Source organism: Rhea americana, unplaced genomic scaffold, assembly GCF_003343005.1.
Source record: "Rhea americana isolate MKP2758 unplaced genomic scaffold, rheAme1 scaffold_300, whole genome shotgun sequence".
NCBI lineage: Eukaryota > Metazoa > Chordata > Aves > Rheiformes > Rheidae > Rhea > Rhea americana.
In genome coordinates, this window is record NW_028186425.1 from 114,631 (window position 1) to 136,378 (window position 21,748).

The 21,748-nt window shown below is 41.6% G+C and overlaps 2 protein-coding genes across 3 annotated transcripts in view; one reads left to right on the forward strand and one right to left on the reverse strand.

Annotated features, from left to right (window-relative positions):
- Positions 1-373: 373 nt before the first annotated feature.
- On the forward strand, positions 374-16,686 carry PDIA6 (protein disulfide isomerase family A member 6). Its single transcript, XM_085309703.1, has 13 exons — positions 374-457; positions 3,529-3,670; positions 5,427-5,484; positions 6,205-6,331; positions 6,819-6,925; positions 8,870-9,003; positions 9,447-9,561; positions 10,518-10,658; positions 11,565-11,649; positions 11,743-11,815; positions 12,599-12,757; positions 14,815-14,911; positions 15,651-16,686. The coding sequence occupies exons 1-13, from the start codon at positions 424-426 to the stop codon at positions 15,717-15,719; spliced, it is 1,341 nt and encodes a 446-aa protein (XP_085165829.1). The 5' UTR covers positions 374-423; the 3' UTR covers positions 15,720-16,686.
- A 493-nt stretch (positions 16,687-17,179) lies between these two features.
- The window catches only part of ATP6V1C2 (ATPase H+ transporting V1 subunit C2), an 18,903-nt gene continuing 14,334 nt past the window's right edge, over positions 17,180-21,748 (reverse strand). For both annotated transcript variants that reach the window (XM_085309705.1, XM_085309704.1), the window contains 6 exons: positions 20,837-20,905; positions 19,774-19,866; positions 19,253-19,346; positions 18,866-18,963; positions 18,329-18,458; positions 17,180-17,568 (listed from right to left, as the gene is read on the reverse strand). In XM_085309705.1, the coding sequence (XP_085165831.1) occupies positions 17,473-17,568; positions 18,329-18,458; positions 18,866-18,963; positions 19,253-19,346; positions 19,774-19,866; positions 20,837-20,905 (580 nt within the window). In that variant the 3' untranslated portion in view covers positions 17,180-17,472. The remainder of the gene's footprint in view (positions 17,569-18,328; positions 18,459-18,865; positions 18,964-19,252; positions 19,347-19,773; positions 19,867-20,836; positions 20,906-21,748) is intronic.

Sequence of the window (21,748 nt, forward strand, 5' to 3'; positions counted from 1 at the left end):
GGCCCGTCTCTGCCTTAACGCCCTGTGCCGAGCTTCGCCCAGGCCCACGTCCCGCCAGAGCGCTCCGCTCAGCGCGGAGCAGGACTCTTGGCGCTCCGGCCACGACGGGACCGCGCGCAGCGCTCAACCCCGCACTAACGAAGCGCCTCCCCCGGCACAGCCCGCCGGCCGCGCCCGCCGCCCGCCCCTCGCGCAGCCTCCCTCGGCCCGGCTCGGCCCCGCGTTCCGCTCCGCACGACCCCAGCTCCGAGCGGCGCCTGACGCGGCCGCCCCCCATTGGCTATGCAAATGCGCCAGCGCCGGCGCCGCCAATGGGCGGCGGCCACGGCGGGGAACGCGGCGGCGCGTGGGTGCGGGGGGGAGGGGCAGGGAAGGCTCTAGTAGCGGCGGCGGCGGCGGCTGGGGCAGGGTGTTGCGGCAGCYATGGGGGCGCGGGGCGTGAGCCGCCTGTGGTGGGGTAGGAGCCGCGCGCGCGCGCGCAGCGGGTCGTGCGGGAGGCGCCGCGCGACGCGGCGGCGGCCGTTAGCGGGGTCGGGAGGGGGCTGCCCCGCCGCGAGCGCGGTGTGCGCCGTGCTCGCCTGGAGCGGGGGGAGGGTGGCCGCGGCGTCCCCGTCAGGGGCGTTTCTGGCCCGGCTTGCGGGGCGAGAGGTGTCTGCGGCCGCCCAGGAGAGCCGAGGGGCCTCCTCGTGCCCCTCGCCGCGGTGCCGGAGCGGGGTGTTGGGGTCCTGGGGCCGAGCAGGCCTGGGTGGTCGGGTGCGGGGTGGGCCTGAGGCGTGCCCGCYGCCCGCACGCGGGGGGAAGCGCCACCTGCGCGGCCTGCGGAGAAAGCTGGGCCGTGCACGCTGTCCTCTTGGTGTAGAAGGTGGGAAGGGGATAGGTTAAACGGTGGGAAGCCTCTGAAGGCACAGAGGGGATTTGCATCTGCTTCAGAAGAGGAAGTAAGTGTAAAGATTGCGGCTTTTTCATGTGTTACCAGCACGAGCCGATGCGTTGCCTTAACGTGCCCTAGTCTGCCTCAGTTGATGGGTTGTCACCGTGCAAAAATGAAAGTAGGAGGTTTAAAGATCCTGGCGAACAAACAAAAAACCCTCGAAAATCAGTATTTTCATTCTGAATAGAAAATAAGAAAACATTTCCTTTAAGTGGTGGCACTACTTGTCTGACTATAGAGTTAGTAAGTAATTTATTATTGGGAGGGAAGAAAGGAGAGGAGTGCATTTACTTCTTCCCCCTGTTTTGGGGTCTTCTGTGATGAATTAACCAATAACCGATTTACTAAGCATTCTCAGTTGTTCTCCTTTATTTATTAAGTACTGAAGGTGCAGATTATTACCATACAGAACCAAAGAGATCTTGCTCACTGAGTGTGCAACAGGAGTGCTGTGTGAACTTTAGCATACCAAACTCTTGCGCAGAAGATGCGGAGGTTGGTTCTTTAATGATTCTTATAGAATGATCATCATCCCTTAATAGGGAAGGCTTTCCTTCCCAGCTCTAAGTTACATTTTGGCTTTTCAATGAGAACTGGTAATCCTAACATGAAGCCTTCTTATTTGCCTTAGCAAAACTCCTATCCAAGTGATTAATTTACACTGGAAAACAGCGAACTTTGAAATTACATTATCTTACATTATCTAAATTTTTTTTTTGGTCTTATTATCAAGCAAAGCACATGTGTTTTCCTGACTGAAGTTTTACTGGAAAGTGGTCTGTTCCTTACTTAGCTAAAGAGGAATTTAACTTTGAATATGTTAAAAAATGCAGTGACATATGATCAGGTGACRTTCACCATATACTTCATTCTGTGAGTTCTTTGGCAAATGTTCTTGTATAAATTAGTGTTCTCACTTTGAAATAGCTGAGAAGTGATGGAAATGATTGTGTGAACTCTGCTTGGTTTCTGAGTATATATGTAAGTGAATATGAAATATGCTGAATTCAATTTAATGGTCCACTTTCATCTAAGGAGGAGTTTGTCTTTCTTGAATGACGATAGCATTCAAGTAGCTTTTTGCATCCTTGTTTTCTTGTTCTACCCTAATGGCAGCTGTTACTGTAGGTCACTGTGACATGCTGTGGCAGCCACCTATTGCCCTGGAAGTCTGTGCACCCCCGCAGCAAAGACTGATCTATGCTGATGAAGTGTTGCTTGTATGTGGATGTACTGAAGGGAGAGAGCGCGCCTTTCTGGTGTGCAGATCTGATGATGGAAACCAATTAGGATCCCCCCAAAAGAAAGGATTTGAGTTCCAGGGCTAGAAATCATTGGAGGGAATATGGTGCAATGGATAGAGCACTGGGTTGCAGTGAACAATTCAGTCTTGATCTCTGGCTCAACCTGCTAAGCAGTCTAAATGATGTTATTACTTTCAGCTTCCCTCAGGTGCAGAATAGCTATAATGAAACTGACGTTTCTTGAGCTGAATTGATAAAATGCCAGTGATGCTGAGCAGTCTGTGTGCTACAGACTGTAGAGTTTCTGCATCACTGAGCTGTATCTTTCTCTCGCATTTGGTTGTGAAGAGTGAGAATCTGCCACTTCCTATTCAGGTTATTAACCACTTGGAACAAAGTTAACCGTTTTTATCTAACTTTTAGTTACATGTCTAAGCTCTTACTGCCTTTCTTTAGTGAATTAAGAGTTTCCTGCTACACAGGCTTATTATACAGGTTTATTATAAAGATACTTGTCTTCTTTCATGAGGTCATCTCTTAATCCCTTTGACAAGATAGAAAGAGAGGTTGTGAACTCTTGTACTGAATGTCTGAAGCAATTAAAAAGTCCAGAAATGACTAGAAAAATGAAGTATTTCTTAACAGAAAGTTAATAGCCTTGTGTGTGTTGTATGTGGTGGTTTAGGGGTATTAGGGGTATATTGGTTTTGGGTTTTTTTTTTTGAGTTCTACAGGTGCTTGAATCATTAACCAGAGATTTAGCTGTTCTTCAGTCCATCAGTAGAGCGCCAAACCAATGTGAGAATAGAATCCCCAAGAATAAGAATAAAGAAGCTCTTTACTCTATCAGTGCATAAAATGCTATTCCTAAAGTCAATGTAATTGACAGTACTAAGGCTAGTTAGTAAGGGCTTGCATAATGTGATCCTATGAGCTTGACAGCACAGTTCTTAGTGCCTTATTGCATAAGAGAAGTGGAGATAGCAATTTCTTTAAGAAAACTGAGGAAAAAATTCAGCTGATTTTGAGCAAGATCCATGGGAAGCACTGTCTTGTGCTACTAGTTAAGATTGCAGCTTTGACAAAGTTTTATGGAAAACCTTAATGRGTTGGCACCACTCCAGCTATTTTTGTGTATAGAGAATCTGTTATGTGATCCTATGGAATCATGATCTCAGTGAGGAGGAAAGACATACTGCATTAACTTCCTTTTATTCTGGTGATCTTGGAATCCCTTTTCCTTTTTTCTGCTAACTTATAGGATGGCAGAGGGAGGGGATGTGATTTGATAATGGAAACAGGAAAGCCATAAGTGGTCTTGCAGGAGCACTAATTACTTCGCTTTTGTTCTAGGCACTGTGAGTTGCACGTTGTTCCTGGCTGTCAATGCGTTATATTCAGCCAGTGATGATGTGATAGAGCTAACGCCAACGAACTTCAACAAGGAGGTCCTTCAGAGTGAGAGCTTGTGGCTTGTGGAATTCTATGCCCCATGGTAAGTATCACAGCTGCACATTTGTTTACTCTTACCTTGCAGAGGCACCACAGGAAGCTGGTGCTGACCAGTCAAGGGTTTTGTTCTGTTTTTGGCAATACAGATCTCAGTTTGGTGATCACATGACTAGCAAAATCAGCTGTGGTTGGGATTTCTATTTTCAACATCCTTACCAGGGAAACATGGAGGGAATTAGTCTTGAGTTGGCAAGAGGTGTCTTGAGTTGTTAACATGTGTAACAACAAAATCTTATATGCCATTTTACTATATTTCTTTTCTATTGAGATTAGTATTAAAAATGACTAATCGAAGTGCAGTAGATGAGAGAGGAGGTCTCTCACTTCTGTCTATCTTAAACTAATCCTGAAATGAAAGCACATGCCTGAATTTACTCTTCAGGATTGCCAATTAGGAGTTACTGTTTTCAGTGTAGTTCTAATCTTTATCACCTCCTTCTCCCATCCCATTTGTCTCTAGAACAGAAAGTCTCTGACAGCCTGCTTCATCTTCCGTGTAAATTTGGGTGGTGCATGTTGCATTTTGGTAGGCATCTCCTGCACTGTTGCTATCCAGACCTCTGCATTCTGAAGAAAGGGTCTCATCGCAACAGCCTGGTTGCAGCTGCACTGAGAGGTTTAGGCCCCTTGGTCCAGTATTGTTGCAGCTTTACAGATTGAGTAGTGGGAATGAAATGTAGACTAGGTGTCACTAAATGACCAGCTCTCTTTTCCCACAGACCTGTAATGCAATGATTACACACTGGTTGCCAGTCAGCTGTTGGTCTCCTGCCATGGAGACCTGCAGGAGATGAGCACAGATTTGTGGCATGTTTTGTTAGGGAGTTACCTGTGTCACTATCTGAGGTCTGTTTTAGCTTGCAACAAACATACCAGTGTGCAAATCTGGATTTTGGTGCTAGCCTTTGCTTGCGTGTTAGAAAAGTCAGGTAGTCTTCTGATACTACTTTATTCACGTTGATCTCAAAACCTTTCATAACTGGCTCCTGGTTTTAACGAGGGATTGGATTTTTCTCATCTAAAGTGTTAGATCACTCCACATCGTTCTATAAAATTACTTGAAATAAAACACTGTCTTTTGATATCTCCTATGAAGTGTTATCTGGCTCTGTACAAATGAAACAGGATAAGATGGATAGGCTCAGTCTGGAAGTTAACTTATACCTAGGATTAGTAGGATTTGCTTTTTAATTAAGTGTATTGGGTTTTGTGCTCTCTGTATGGTCTGTATTTAAAATAAACTGTGGAAGTGTAGTGTGTATGCATATATATGTGTGTCTTCTGGTGAAGGTGTCTAGATTCAGTTTAATATCACAACAGATTAGTTGGTTGAACTGTTCTACTGTATAGGAATTCTCTTCACAGCAAAAACACTGATGGAATTCCTCCTTTTACTTTTTTCCATGGTTTAACAGCATTGTGATGCGAGTTCTTTGTCAGTCCTACTTTTACATCTGAGTTAGAAATCACCCTCTTGCATATTTTTAGATGCTGCTTCTCAGCAGCGTATGTTTGTAAAACATGCCTCTGGAGGTTTTTCTTCAGATGTCTGAGCCATACTGTGATGTGATGTCATGGCCTAGCATCTTGCCCTCACTATGAGTAGGACTTAAGTCATCTACAGATTGCAAATTGTGTGACTGTTTTATAATTCCAAACCCAATAAGGCTACTGTCATACTTTGACATAGTCATGCAGTTTTGCRTGAAAACTGTTTTGTGTTTTACTTTCCCTAAAAGGTGTGGTCATTGTCAAAGGCTAACCCCTGAGTGGAAGAAAGCAGCAACAGCATTAAAAGTAAGTTCAAGTTTTTTTTCAAATGTCTTTGTGACTGTTGATTGAAGACAGTTTGGCTCTGTCATCTGGCTTAGAAACGTGAGAGGGGAAGGGAAATCCCCCAAGGTGTTGTGCTTTGTCAGTCTTGCAAAAGTTATACTTCTCTAACCTGAGAATTGACATACATATCACAAACATTAAAATATCAGGATTTTTTTTTATTTTTTAAAAAAGGAAGCCATTATAGAAGCTTTATAGGTGACTGTAGAGGAATCAAGACAATCCTGTGCTGGTAAATTTCCATTACTGTTTTCCAAGGCTGCTTTTAACACCATCAAGATGCTGGAACCCAGCCATTCTCTGGAGTACTGTATTTTTCTTCCCTTCCTTGTCATCCTGTCACTTTGAAGTTCAGAAGCAGCATGAACTGAGTATTCGAACACACTCGGTAAACTGTGGTTGATGAAGACTTATTTCATTACAGAAGACTTGGACATGCAGTGATTTGTTGAACTTTTCCTGGATAAATTAAATCCCCTTAAGAAAAGTCATCTATTCAAAACTTAAGTTCTTCAGGGTGAAGAAGAATTAGGCACATAGTTTTCCATGATTTAATCCTTTTTTCTTGTGGTACATGTTCTGCCTTTCTAATAACTGTCTGTTCAACCTGCACAGAGTATAAAATGCATTAAATCACAGTGGAAGATTTGTCTTGATCAGTTTCTGTTTTTACTTTAACAGGGTGTAGTGAAAGTAGGTGCAGTAGATGCTGATAAGCATCAGTCCTTGGGTGGGCAGTATGGCGTTAGAGGATTTCCGACTATCAAGATTTTTGGAGCCAACAAAAACAAAGCAGAAGATTATCAGGGTAAGTGTGATGCTCTTTCGTGTGTTGCATGCCTAAAAATAGCCTTGAAGACAGTAATTATGTTAACTGTTAATGCTGCCTTTTGTGGTGTTTTCTTCCTAAATGCTTGAAGTAGCTGTTTGAGAGACAGACAGTTGAGATTTGTTTGACCAGATTGTGCATGTGCCTGAACTACTTGTCCCATCCCAAGTTTGTAGTTGGCGGAGGTTAAAAAGCAATTCAGGGAATTGTTCTTTTCTGTTTACTATRAGCTTGCTGCAGTTACCATCTTTCTAATAAGATGAGTGTTTGGAAGTGAATTGAAATGAATCCTGCTGCATATTTAGATCAGCAATATCCAGCCACTAGTGTCACATCACTTGCAGCCCAAGTCTGCTCTGCTTGAATCCACTAGGAGACAATTTGATCCCTTAATTTAGAATTCAGTCGGTTGTTTGCCTTAAACTTGCTTTTTAGTGCTTTAATTGTTCATTTTGCTCCATTGCAGGTGGCAGGACGAGTGAAGCCATTGTCGATGCTGCTCTAAGTGCTCTTCGGTCCCTGGTAAAAGACCGTATTAGTGGCAGAAGTGGAGGATATAGTTCTGGGAAACAGGTATTTATCAGGAAATGTGTAACTTTATTTGTAAATGCATGCTCACCTGTGCAGGAATTCAGGGGCTTGTGCTCTCAGCTTGGAAGGGAACTTTACTGACTCTCTATTCCAGAAACTGTCTAGTCCAACATGCTCAAAGCAGGGTCAGTTAGAGATGGTGGTTTAGGACCATGTTCAGTCAGATTTTGATCATCTTCAAGGATGGAGACCCTACTCTGGGCAGCACATTCCAGTGTTCAACCATCCTCAAGTTTTTTTTTAAGCTTTCTTATGTTCAAGTGACATTTATTGTGTATCCCTCTCTGCCCATTGCTTCTTTCCTGTGCCTGGGCACTACTGGGAAGAGTCTGGCTCTGTCTTCATTCCCTCTCATAAAGTAATTATACATATTGATAGGACAACCCCAGAGATTCTCTTCTCAGGTTAAACAATTGCAGCTCCCTCAGCTGTTCATACGCTAGATGCTCTAAGCCTTTAATAGTCACTGTGGCTCTTGACATAGGAGTATTGGAGCAAGTCTGACCCTTGTTGTACTGGGGCACCTAGCACTGGACTCCACATTCCAGATGTGGTTTCCCCAGAGCTGAGTAGAGGGGAAGGATCACCCCACCTTGGCCTGCTGGTGACATTCTTTCTAAGGCAGCCAAGGAGGCTGTTGGCCTTTGGTGCAGGGGTGCTTTGTTAGGTTGTGATCAACTTGGTGTACTCCAGGGTCTGTAGGTCCTTTTCTACCAAGCTGCTGGCCAGCTGATTGGCCTCTGGCATGGGACTATTCCTCTCCAGGTGCAGGACTTTGCATTTCCCTTTGAATGCCATGAGGTACCTGTTAMGCTGTTTCTCCAGCCTGTTGAGATGCCTGTGAATGGCAGCACACCTACCTGATATGTCAACTACTCCTAGTTCTGTATCACCTGGAAACTTGCTGAAGGTGTGCTTTCTGTCCCATCATCCAGGTCATTAATGAAGATGCTAAACAGTATTGGCCTCAGTAACAACCTCTGATGGACACCACTAGTGACTGGCATCCATCTGGACTTTGTCACTGATCACAGCCCTTTGAGCCCAGCAGTTCAGCCAGCTCTAGTCCACCTCACGGTCCATTTATCTAGCCTGCAGTTTATTAGTTGGTATAGGAGGGTTTTGTAGGAGACAGTGTCAAAAGACTTACTAAAGTCAAGTTATATAACACCCACTACTCTCTCCTCATCCACCAAGCCAGTCTTCAGGCATGATTTCTGTTTTGTGAATCCGTGCTGTGTACTCCCAGTTACCTTTGTCTTAAATATACTTGAAAATGCCTTCCAAGAGAATTAGGYCTATCAACTTCCTAGGGATTGTGGTGATGTTTCTGCTTGGTGTCAGGTTCACCATTTTCGCAGTCCTAATCTAACCTGGATAGATAGGTTTTTTAATGTTGTAATGCTCTGAAGTTTTCTGTGACAAATTTCTCCCTAAAGGTGAATTGTAAAGATTGTGACTTCTAGTGCTACTTCTGAATCATGGAGCAAGTACATTCTGACATTCCCAGATTGACCCAGTAGAAGACCTGGATGGAGTGTACCCTGTAGGGTACATCCCACTCACCCATGTTTTCTTTGACCTGGAAGCCAGGGTATGACGTGGAGGGGGAATGGCGAGGACTTTCTGACTGACTTGAGCATGGATAACTGAGATGATGTGGGAATGTTTCCAGTTAGGTACAGTTTGACCTGATTTCTCTTTTTGTTAAGAGAAGGTTCACTTGCCGTTTCTTGAAAATGCTGTGGACATAAGCTGCAGATACTGTGTTCAGCTCTACAATGGGAAAGTTGCATGATGTAATGCTGCCTGTCTTGTATCTAACTCAAATGCAGACCATTTGGTACATGATACACAGGACATGGCTTGTGTGGGAGATCCAGTTTGGTTATTTCTTATTTGAGAGTCTGTGTTTGTTTCTTACAGAGCCGAGAGAGTGGAGGCGGAGATAAGAAGGATGTGATTGAGCTGACTGATGACAGCTTTGATAAAAACGTCATAAATAGTGACGATGTGTGGATGGTGGAGTTCTATGCCCCGTGGTGTGGGCACTGCAAAAAGTAACTGAGCTTTTTGACAATTCAGTTTCAGTTAGTGCTTGTTTATGTGGAGCAGCCTTAATCCTCTAAGAGAAACCTTGCTGCTTTTGTTACATCAGAAGTCATTTTTTCCATAAGGTGTTCTACTGAGAATGCRTGAGGTTCTCTTGCTCAGGACACCTAAATGCTGTTCAGTGTTTAAGAGCCTTATCACTGCACTGCTTATTAAAACTCCCACTTGCCCCTGGGAATATAATCAAGAAGTTATATTAACCCTTTATTCCTTCTGATGGATGGACTGAATGCAGTCCATCTTGATGCTGGACTTAAGACTATTTGGAGTAATCAGGCTAGCTGTCATTCTTTGCAAAGACTTTTTTCCCATCCCAGTGGAGTATGTTGCATAGTATTGGCATGTCAGCTAACTTTTGGAGTACTTACAGCACCAATAATCTGTTTTTCAGTTTGGAGCCAGAATGGGCAGCTGCTGCCACTGAAGTGAAGGAGCAAACTAAGGGAAAAGTAAAGCTTGCTGCAGTAGATGCAACAGTCAATCAGATGCTGGCAGGCCGATACGGGGTGAGTGTGCTCTGCAGTGGTTACAATTCCTTTTCCATCTCTAGAAACTCCAGTTTCCTTTTAACGCTTATAGAACTATTTCTTAACCTGGTGCTTCTTAGTGTTCTATACTAAATACTTTAAGAGTGGCACATACCATATTTCCACAAAATTATTTCCTTGATGTGGGGTAATAATGTGAATAACTGGGGTGAGGGGAAAGCAGAGTAAATGTGGATGTTGCTAATGAAAAAGGCCATTTGTTTCCTTGAGATCTTGTATAGTTCTACCACCCTATGTGAGATGTTTCCCCTTTCAGATTGTGTGTGCTGGCCAGGTATCTCCAGAACACAGACATGTTTTGGTACAGAAACTGTAGTGGTTCTTTTAAGCCAGTTATCTGGGATCAGTCCAAAAATATTAGCTGCTTGAATCAGTTATGCTTTGAGCCTGAAGTGAACTGGCAGTCTTTAATTCTCAGTGATACAGTACAGGGCAACTTAATAAAGTACTGCTTAACGTGTCCTTTTAAGTATGTGTGGCTGGCAGTCACAAGGACACTAGGCAAGTGTCCACAACTTCCACTTAAGAAGTGGAGCAGAGGGAGCCTAGAACTTACTCATTGCCATGAAGACACAGCATTGTCTTTCCAGGGCAGAAGTGGAATTAGGGTCTTAAGACTTTAATATCTTAAAAATATAAAGGGTTAAGATGGCTCCCCTGATATTTAAACATGTAGTGCTTAGTGCCTCTAAATTGATGAGACCATTTCAGCTTCATCAGTCATAAAATTTTAAACTATTTCAGTTGTATTGACACAATTTTAAATTGTTGATAGACARAGAGATACAAAACTGTTAAATTCGGTCATGTGGTGTTGAGACTTTTTTTTTTAAGGGTAAATCTCTTCCCTTAATCTAAAGCACAGTAAAAATGTTCAGATTTGTTTGAAATGATGGCTTCAAGTTCCCTTGCAGATTCGTGGATTTCCCACAATCAAAATCTTTCAAAAAGGAGAAGATCCTGTTGATTATGATGGTGGAAGAACTAGGTCCGATATCGTTGCTCGTGCTCTGGATCTGTTTTCTGATAATGCACCGCCTCCTGAGCTCCTGGAGGTATATTGACTAAATAAAACAGCCCCAAAGTGTGCTGTTTGTGGGATTTAGTGTGGCACCATTTTTATGACAGAAATGTACAAAGATTGTAAGTCTGATCACTTAGTTTTCCTTTTTCTGCTGTGAATATATTGTTCACTGATAGGCTYTCAGAACTAATAGAGTGAAGGCACTGGCAGTGCTGGTGCCAGAGTGGATTACCACTGTGTCTGAATCATCCCCCAGAGGGAATGGGTGAAAAGGTTGGGTTCTATGTTTAATCTAAGAACTGAGGGTGGGGTTTTGTCATCTACAGTGAAGTCCATTAGGAGTTGGACAAAGCCTGTGATTTTGCTTGTTGTCTGGAAAACCCCATTCGCATGTAGTGGTTCTCAGTTGTAGCTTAAGGTAGATTTGGAATGGTGATCTAAATAACAGTTGATTTCTTTCTAAGGTAGTAGATCAGTAACACTTCACTGACACAGACAGAGCAGTCTTTAGTGCTGCACCCTGCTGGCTCTGCTTATGCCAACAACAGTGTGAATGATACTGACAAGGCACGTGCATAGGTTTGGGTGTGCCATTTGCAGAGTAATTCGCAATTTATTAGAGTAGTAGTTTGTTTTATACCATCACTGGTCCAGAGACAGTGTTTTTGAGCAAGAATGAAATTTTACTGGATTCCCTGTAAGCATCACTTATTGTTTAGTGCTGCTACTTCTCTGTTTTATCAGAAGGTTTTGTGAACTTTGACTTATGTTGGGCAACCAGTGATGTAGGAGATGCTTATAAATTGTTGTGTCAAGTTGTTTCAAAAGCTTTTTATTATCAAGTAGGATGGAGTTTGTGGGCTGATGGAGTACCCAGTTGTAACTGCACTTCCCTCCAAGGTCTTAATGTCATTGATTTTCTGCTTTTTTTTCCTAGATTGTTAGTGAAGATGTTCTGAAGAGTACCTGTGATGCTCATCAGCTCTGCATCATTTCTGTCCTGCCTCATATTCTTGACACAGGTAGAATTCAAGGAAGCAGTCTTCTGTATGAATTTGCCACCTAGTGTGCGTAGTTACATTTTTCTAACTTGTGCAATTCTGTCTGTTGAACAGGAGCCTCAGGGAGGAATTCTTACTTGGATGTCATGTTAAAAATGGCTGAAAAGTACAAAAAGAAAATGTGGGGGTAAGTGTCATTGTAGATTGGGCTGGTCCTTTTGGTAAAGATGGGAGATTTTTAAAGAGGTAGTGGAAAAGAACATTGCATGATAGTAACTCAACTGTAGATAGTTTTTCTGTGTTCATGATCCCACATAATGTTATTTTTTGCAACTGCACCTACTTTTGTTGTAGAGATGGATAGTTCTTGTTCTATGAAGTCATAACAGAATGAAACCTAGTCTGCTTAGTGAGTCACTGGATTACTGGGGGGAGGAAGGGGTTAATGGCTCTAAAACTGATGTATTTCTTTCCTTGCTTCTTCATCTTCCTCTCAAATACTTCATTTATAAGTAAAAGCTGATAAACACTAATGAGATCAGATGAATCATGTTTTACTGTTGTCCTGGACACTAAAATTGGGCAGTGCTTAGTCATGTTTAGATCTGTGACTTGGGCCATTTTAAGCCTTATTTAATGTAGACTGGAATATAGCAATTTGTTAAATTGATAATGTGATTCGTGACTTGGAATGTCTTTCATACCTGTTCTTCTAATACAGTTTTCAGTAATTGTGGGCTGCCCTACATATGTTATTTTTGAAAGGTTTTCTTCTGCTGTGTGGGTCAGAATCAGGACCCCACTATTCCCTGCTGACTTGAATAACAAGAAAGTGGGATGGGGAAATGCTGTCAGGCAGTTAGTACCCCAGCAAAAACTCTGCAGGGCTACTGAGTATATGTTGTTCTAAAACAACTGTGCTGACTTTGCTAACTATTTTCTGTTTTGTTTTTTCCCCTCCCCCCCCAAGATGGCTGTGGACAGAAGCAGGTGCTCAGTCAGATCTTGAGAGCTCTTTGGGGATTGGAGGCTTTGGGTATCCAGCAATGGCAGCTGTTAATGCACGGAAGATGAAATTTGCCCTTTTGAAAGGATCTTTCAGTGAGCAGGGGATTAATGAGTTTCTCAGGTATTAAGTGTTTCTTTAAGTGATTTAAATCTTTCAGTAATTAGAGCTGTGAATCTAGAATAAGAAAGGACTTGCGCACTTAAAATTTAGATGATGGATAATCACTGGATTAAGGGAATGACTTAAGTGGGATTGGACCTACTAAAGCGGTCTTCACTACTTTTTTTTATGGTGGACAGAAGTATTCAAGAAGCTGGCCACTTACAGTTTAACCCTGAATGGGTTTTAATGACCATTCAAAGTTAACTTTTATCTTGAAGAATTCTCCTCTGGTAACCAAGGAATCCATAGCATTTGATGATCAATAGTATTTAATTCAAATGGTGCATTCTGGTTAATATTATAAATAGGTAGATCCTGACTTGAGAATTGTCACTTCACAATGGTATAAGTAAGCCTGAATCAGGGTTGTTTTGGTTCTGTTTGTTGCTAGTCATCTTCCTAAAGCCTTCTCTTTGCTCCTGGTCTCCTTCAGAGTGGACTTAAGGTGAAATGATTCTGGAGAGCTGAACCAGTCCAGCCAAAGTCTGAATGGTTTTCTGCTCAGTGACTCCCTGAACCAGCCTTTTCCCTAATCAGGGGAGAGCCTGTGTTGAGCAGAATTGAATGGAAAGGGAAATAAGGAGGAGGACAGGGCAGCAGCAGCACTGAACAGAGCAGTTAATGTTACTGAAATGCAAAGTGAGATATTTGGTTGCTGCAGCTCCCTAATTCTGGATAAAATCCCAGCTGCGAAACGGCATGTAAGAGCCTTTGAGAATTCGTGTTAGTGTTAATCTCCATGTCCTTGCTCAGAGAATGGAAGAGAACAGTTAACAGTTGCAAAAACAGATGTAACTGAATCTATCTCCTCAGCATTCCTCAGGAAGCACATTAATTGATCCCTGTTCCTGCTGGATTCATGCAAAGAGTGTTAGATTCTACTTTATTTTTGTTTTACATATATACAGTTTTCTGTGCGAGTTTCTTTTCTTTCCTTTTTTTTTTCTTTTTAAGAACAGAACATTGCTAAAGAGAGAAGGTTTGAGAGGATTAAATGAAGCTTAGGACTCAGATGCAGGAAGAATATACTGGACATGCACGTCAAAGAAATGTCTCTTTCAGACATGGCAAATTCTCTTAGGTTGTAAAATCCATCGTAGTGAAACTTCTGGCCTGTGTGGTTGGTGCTTCCAGGACAGAACAGCCAATTTAATAGCTTAGTATATTAGATGAGTGGATTGATACTTTCTTACTCCAGAGCAATAATTTGGGAATAATCTCTTATTCTACACTTCAGCTCAGCTGTGCTGCCTACAAGGATATAAATAGTCACAGTTAGTGTAGCTGGCTCTTAACTCTAGCCAAGTATAGTAGGATTTGTAATCTAATAGAAGTATCCAATGTTGACCAAAATTAAGAAAACTGGCACTGAGAAAAGCATAAAAATGTTAGTCTTATTTAGATAGAAATGCTTATACAGTCTGATTTCCTGCTGAAAGGTTACAAAGGGAATAGCTCTTCAGCATTTTAAAATGTTAGATTATTTAAGTAAGCATAATAAGCAGATTATGCCTAAAGGCAGAAGCTGGTTATTTTGTGAGTGCCTTTGTAACCAGTAGAGGCTTAGAATCAGACAAAAAAGAGGAACTTAATGACTGGTAGTTTTCAGTAACAGCTGTATAAAATCAGTAACTCTCAAAACTGGAATTATACACTGTTCTTGGACTAACTTTGTGAAACACAGAATAAAGTTAAGGGGCTGCATTTGTTCATGAGTATTACTGTGGAAGCTGCTGAAACACAGAAGCATGTAGGTCACAAAGTTCTTTGTCTTTTTAAAAAAATCTTTAGATCTAATTGAAAACTATCAATACTGCTTGAAGGGCTTTTTATCATTCTCTGCTTCTCTGAAAAGCCACTGCTTTCAGACAGTTCAGATTGGAGATCTGCTTATATCTTGATCATGTTTCTTGAGGCAAGCTAATCATTTGACTCTTATCCAAAGCAGTCTTTGCTCTGTGTGAATGGAGATTGGAGAATTTCTTCAAACCTAATTTTTACTTGTTTCTTCTTAGGGAGCTCTCTGTTGGCCGTGGCTCTACAGCACCAGTGGGTGGTGGAGCTTTCCCCAAAATTAACATAGTTGAAGCCTGGGATGGCAAAGATGGTGAGGTAAGAGATGCTCCATCTCTAGAARTACTGTTGCTTTGCTAGGTTGGAAAGTGATTGGAGAGAACTTTTATTAAGAACAAGTACTATAAAAAAAAAAAAAGTCTTTGTTCTCCAAGGTAGGATGGTACCCAAGTTCTACTAGAACACCAAGAAGAAATCAAATACCAGTTGGTTGTCTGACACTATGGACAATTGTTACTATCTAGCAGTTAAGGATATGATCTAAATTTGAAACCCTTGAGGGAAACTTGAGTTATTAGGCTGTGCTGGGTAATGAGGAGGCTGTAGTGGGTGCATGCAAGACCTGAAGTTTGCAGACACTGATTCTGCAGAACTTGACCTTGCCACCAAAGATTCACTGTTGGAAAGTGCCTAGGTAAAACTTGCATAATTTTGACACCAGCATATAAAACAAAGCCACTACTATCTGTTGATCTCCTTTGATGGAGTAAAATACAGATGATAATGCTGTTACATACTGTTTGTAGTTACTTTTTTATATCTGAAATATTTGTATTAGTAGACTTGCAGGCTTAACTCTGAGAACTTGACCTGTACTTAATAACATGTTGAGCTTTTATGAATGGAAGATAAGACAGGAGCCATTAAGCCCATGGAGGGAGCTTTACTTCTAAAATTCTTTTAATAATGCTTCTGAAGGTATCCTTCAAAGTCAGTGATGTCTCAATGTTACTAGGTGCTTCTGAGCCYTTGCTTAAAACCCTTACTTTTTCAACAGCTTCCAGTGGAAGATGATATTGATCTCAGTGATGTGGATCTTGATGACTGGGATAAAGATGAGCTGTGAGATCTTCAGGAAACCTCTTTTCTTGGGAGAGTTTSTGCAGTRGTTTGCAAGCTGGTTCCCAATCAGATGGATAKTCCAGTGGCCTTTCTATGGAGAAGYAGTACATGATACACCGTGCTACTTGGTCTACTGCAGCAGTAAACTGTACGCATCTCAAGAAAACATTGCAAAAATTCTATGAATTGTTGTAACCGGTAAACTTGATTGTATTCTGTGTAACAAATATTTTGAGGACAACATGGATCTTTCTTTGAAATACCTTGGGTTTTTTGGTTTTTTTGAGACAGTATGTGCTATTTGAATGTTACTGGAGATTGTTAGTGTAACTGATTTTAAATGTGACCTTTTTTTATTGAGGTGGAACCTGGTCAGCTTCTGTTTCAATTAAAGAATAAAACAAAATATTTTCAACATACAGTGTTAGTCTTGTACAGAGCAACAAGGGTGCACATAATAAACTATATAGGTTTGAATGACTGAAAACTGAACTGTAGGATACAAAGGCTGGTGGAGAGTGGAGTCCTAAACCACCCCCCTGCTGTAAAAGATCTTTAATGATTTGGCATAAAGTCTGATTAGACAATCTTAGTTTAAATGCTCTTTAGTCTTCCTTTTGCTTCTCAGGGGCTTTCTTTCTTTTGTGCCAGAATTGATATGATCACTAATACAATGAAAGCTGGGTTGCTGCTCAAATGGGAGATGCATCTAGTAGAAAGTAGTGATAAACTGGGAGCTGTTGGTTTTTTCCCCAGGCTTAGCAGGAAAGCTAATCCCAGTTTAAGGCTTGAGAAGATGCTGACAACAAAATTGCTGTCCCCGGTAAATGGGATCTGATATTTCTTTATTTCCCATCTGCTGTTTTGATTTGAAATTGCGATTCCTTTTTTCTTGAAAGAGGGATCAGGATTGGGATTGGAGGGGATAGCTACTGTTTTTTTTTTTTTTTAATAAAAATACTCTTATATTACTGCTGCTTTCCATGTCTTGTGTATCAGTGTCTTGTGAAGTGACCCTCATATGATCAGCTTTATTTATAAGGTAAAAAATGAAAGAAGTGGAAGTTTGCATCCTTTCAAGGAAATAATTCAATATGGATATTCATAACCCAGTGTTCTGTAAGAGAGTGCCTTTTATAGAAATGAGCTAAGGCAATACAGTAACTGCTGGTAGCAAGTTATAGTTTGACCACTGATTTGGGACAGGAAATACATGCTCTGACTCTAAGCTCTCTCAGCAGGCAAACTCTAATGAGCATGTTTTAACTGAAGTGCCTTGGCAAAAACTAAATCTGTGGGTAGTTGGGGCTATAGGTGACATTACAGGTAACATTGCCTTTGAAGATCTGACTACTTAAAATTTTAAAGCTTGAGTTTTGCTCTAATGCTGTCTACTTTTGTTTAAGTGTATTTTTTTATAAAACCATRACTGTACATGCCTACTAGATCTATTATCCACCACAGTTTTTAAAATTCATTTTATTTCAAGTCCACTAAAGGTTCTCTTTCATTCCCTGCATCCTCCCAAAAAAAAAAAAAAAAGTAAATAAATACTGCCATAATACTTCTTGATTCTGAAATGTTTTCTGAAAACYGTGAACCAGAGGCAGTTATAGTGAAGTCATTTTAAATTACTGGAGGTGTTAGGAAAATTTTTACACTATCATCCTGCTACTGAGATACCTGCATTTTGATTTATTTATTCAAGTAACAGAAGTTTCTTGGAAATGTTTAWTTAGGTTTGAGCAATTCTCTCTTTAGCTGCAATCAAGAAGACTGAGGTCAATCTTGAAATAGACATAAGGATAGTATTCTTGATTACTCAGTTGTAAGCCAGGGATGTCCATGCCAGGCTGTAAAAGGAGACAATATTACTTTAGCACCAGAAAATTGTTCCAAGCTAATCAGCTGCTTTTACACACTTCTTTGGTAGATGGAATGGATTCTTGTAGGTGTGCTTTCTTTGCTTAGCACTTGGAGTTCACTGTGTGAATGTGGAATTTGCTTGGTGTTTTTAGGCTGCCTTATGCTTTATTCTGATGCAGTTAGCACTGAGAGTTCACTTTTGGTTCCATTGTCTTCCTTTCATGCAATGTCAGTCTCATGCTTGCCTGTTACTAAGCTGTTTTAACTGTGATAGTTTATCCTAGTAGGGGTAATCTTTTGCATGCTTGAGATGCAAGGAGAGAAAAAGCAAGTATCACTACCCGCTGAAGTACTAGCTGAGATGTCTAGTCAGTAACAGATCTTTACAGAGGAGGGAGGTGTCATAGTCCCAGCATTTGGTCTGGGTTCATTTTTGTTGTTTGCATTTGTCTGAGGGTTTATAGACAACTTGGCTTTTTGCCTAGACAAACTGCCTGGCAGTGGAACAGACCTAGCTGTAAACATCAGATACTTCAAAGGAAAGTGTAAACAATCTGTGTGTTGATCTGATTCTACTTGTCATCCTAATCCATTCTATAAGTACAAGCGATTACTGTAGCTGCATCCAGGGATGCTAGCACTGCAAGGCATGAGGAATTGYTTGCTCTGGCTCTTAAATTACAAGCATGGTCATTTGACTAAACTGTGACAAGCTATAGCAAGTGCAGTTGTAATCTAAATACATACATCCATGATACTTGCTGCTGCGACTTCATCCAGGTGTTTGAAGACCACATTTAGGACATCTCTCAGGCGTTTTACAGACTTCCTGTTTGGCTGCAGCAACATTGCCTGGAAATTTACTGGGAGGCCATACCTTGAAACACATCAATGTACATGATCATTTCCTGGGAGGACGCACATCTTCCCACTCCTACCCTCTCTCTCTTCAATCTCCTGGCACTCTAGCTGATTGTTTCTGCATCACAGAATCTCAGCTGTGTTGTGATGCCTCTGTACCTAAATGCATTTTCTTTTTGAAACCATAAGGAAACTAAACTATATCTTTCAGTTTCCACCTTCCCTGAAAGCGCTCCTAAAAAAAATGTTGTCAACTTCATATGTCACCTCTTTTGGTAGTCACCTGTATTGTCCCCTATGAGCTCCTGGACCCAAGTTTGTAAAATGGATATTCTCACCCATGAATGAACAGCCCCAGAAAGTGAGCTGTGCATTTTGACTTCCGTAGGAATCTCTGCCAGCCTTGCATGTTTACCCACTTACCTCAGGACGGATTCAACAAAAACTCTCAAGGCTTTCACATGAATCCAAGCCACGAATGCTTCACTGAAGTTCACTTTCAGCCAGCGCAGTAATGGGCCCTATGAAAGCAGATAAAACAATGCTGTGGTCCCTTTGCTGTTTGAAGTGGCTCCACAGCTCCCACTGTTAAAACTGATGAGGTGCTGAGTTCATTCTCAGGCAGCCTGGCATTGGCTTCCAGCTTACTGCAAACTCAAGTGACCTTGGACAGGTTGTGTTATCTACCCTGTGCCTTAGCTTTCCGTGCTGAATAGAGCTCCTGGGAATCTGTTGGGAGTGAGGGCTGCTTAGGCACACTGGTAACAAACGCTGTCAACAGAGGGGTCATCAACTGCATGCGCTACTTACGTACTGTTGCTTCTTATCAGAAGCTAATTTCATTAGCTCTTCTTTTTCACATTTCAATTCTTTCTCATCAAAATAAAATTCTCGAACCATGAACCTGTAATGGAAAGACATTTGTTCTCATCTATATTCTGTGTGATATGCACACCCATTTCTTTTGCCTCTGGAGAAGCACACATGGGATGTTTTGAAGTTGCTGGTCATTTAACTATTTAAAGTATGTGGAAGGTGGGAGTTGAAATTACCCTTAGAAAGCAAGAATCTTCTGGCTGCTCTGCAGCATGACAGCAGGAAGAACAATGCCAAGATCCGTAGTTTGGGGCTTAAAGAATGAATTCACTGTATCTGCTGTCACAGCACCTTCMCACCCTGCTTTCTCAGTGCCTTTTGGGCCAGTAGCAGACCCAACAGTAAAGCAGCTTTAAAAACAATGATGCATTTGACTGTGCTGTACAAAGAACAGGCCTCGCTTATCCCCATATCTGTTTGCTAGCCCGGCCTGCGGAGCAATCAGTGATCGTTACCTGTTCTCTCTGGCTTTAGCCTTGAAGTCATCCATCACTTTTCTAAATAGGGTCACTGTGAAGAGTCCTCCCTCTGCATCTTCAGCAATCATTCTGCAGGAGGGAAATTCACTGCTGTGATTTGATGTGACAAATAACTCAYGACTTGTTCACATTCCCCTTTTTGCAGTTCTTTTTTTCATTTATGATAGTGAACAATACCCTGCTTTTCAAGACCTGCTATGGCTGAAATATGGAACAGACTTTACTAGCATCACCTACAATATTTCAAATCTAGATGTCAGTGACTAAGTTCWTGAATCCATCGCAGTGTATACTCTGCTTATCTGTTTTTCTATGTCTCCTGATGATCTTCCTGCATTTCCTTTGTACTTGTGCCTTTGAGACAGGCAGTGGCACACAGCTGTCTTCGTCCTCTTCTCCCTCCATGTCTAGTTCTTCCATTTCAGATAATATTACAGCTCTTGTGCCCTGGATTTGACTCCATTATGTGCTTTGATCTGAGCAGTAGAATATTTAATTTATAGTAAGGAGTTTTTAGTCCAGGTGAAAGGATAAGTGTTAATATAGCATTTGCTGATACAAATAACGGTTTGGAAACTGAATTAACTTTTCTACAGTAGGAAGCAATTAAAGATGCAAGAATAGTGTTCGGTCTTTGTSAAAGTGGTTTCCATAAAGTTGTATGTGTTTACCTAAGTCTGAATTCTGCCTGCATTGCTGTAACATGTTTATCTGCTTTTCACAAAAGGCAAAGGATGTCGTTCATTTTTTGGGTSAACATTGAAAGCAGATAGAACTAGATTACTGGAAAAAGGAACAGCAAACTAATTGGAAAACACCTCTAACAGTCTTTTATTTCACCATCTATACTTTCCTTCTGCTGAGCAATTTCTCATTTTAGTCAAGGTTGCAGCAGAAATGAGACTGGGCAAATCTGTATGTTAACATGGAATCCATGTGTTAGACAAATGATTTCCTCCAGGCTCCAGTAATTTGAGGAACAGAAATATGACAGGGATCTCTGGAGAAAACTGGGAGTTTAAACTGAAATTTAACTTACTTTGTGGAGCGAGGCACTACCATATCAGAGAGGGACTCATAGGTTTTCTGCCACTGCATGTAGCTTGACCTTTTGGCAACACAGAACAAAGCACAGTCAATAAATACAGTATACTAGGAAGCAACATATTGATAAATGTAGTTAATTATGCTAATAGCTTGGGGTAGGAGGTTGGAACTCTTTGGGTTGTGTTATGTGATAAAGGCATTGYCTCTCCTACCCTCTCTCTCCTGTCTTAGCCACCAGCTGGTCTGAAGACAGACGTTTTCCTCAGTGCCGCACCCTTASGCCCCTCAGCTTCAGGCTTGGCACAAGGAAGGGTCTAAAGCAGGGATCTGAAGATGGGAAGTATGTGGCTTTTGGCACACACTTCCAGGCTGCTACACAGTGTTGCATGCTCCAGGCCCCCTGCACAAGATGCAGCCAGTCTGCAGGTGGGTGTGCTACATCTGTGCAGCCTCAGGGCTGATCTCATGCTGTACWGAAAACATGGGAAGTGCTGGCACTGAGAGAAAGAGGCTCAAGAGAAGGATGAGGGTTTGCAAAATGAGAAGTCTGTTTTGGGGGAAAATCTGAGAGAACATGAACATGTGTAGATAAAAAGCTCAAAAACTTACCTCAGCTTATTGAAAATGTTTTTCACAGACAGAAGATTGATGGTACTGTATGTATGTATACTGTGAAAAAGCTTTACTGAGAAGATGAAGTTTTGTGGAGGCTTCTAAAAAAGGACACTCTGTAACTTTGCCACYGACAGTGAAGGCAGCCATCCCACATGCAGGTATTTAAGAACACAGGACTGGCAGAGGCTCTGTCAGCATGGCAGGTCTCATCCTTTTTATACACTGGCTAAGTTCCAGTAAAGATTTGCCCCCCACCTTTTTTTTTAAAAAAAAAAAAAAAAAAAAAAAA

What these genes read in the sequence shown, in the direction of transcription:
- PDIA6 (XM_085309703.1), top strand. Translation starts at nt 424, where the DNA reads ATGGGGGCGCGGGGCGTGAGCCGCCTGTGGTGGG. An exon ending in CAAAGCAGAAGATTATCAGG is followed by an intron (nt 6,332 to 6,818) that starts GTAAGTGTGATG and finishes GCTCCATTGCAG; the next exon opens with GTGGCAGGACGAGTGAAGCC. An exon ending in CGCCTCCTGAGCTCCTGGAG is followed by an intron (nt 10,659 to 11,564) that starts GTATATTGACTA and finishes TTTTTTTCCTAG; the next exon opens with ATTGTTAGTGAAGATGTTCT.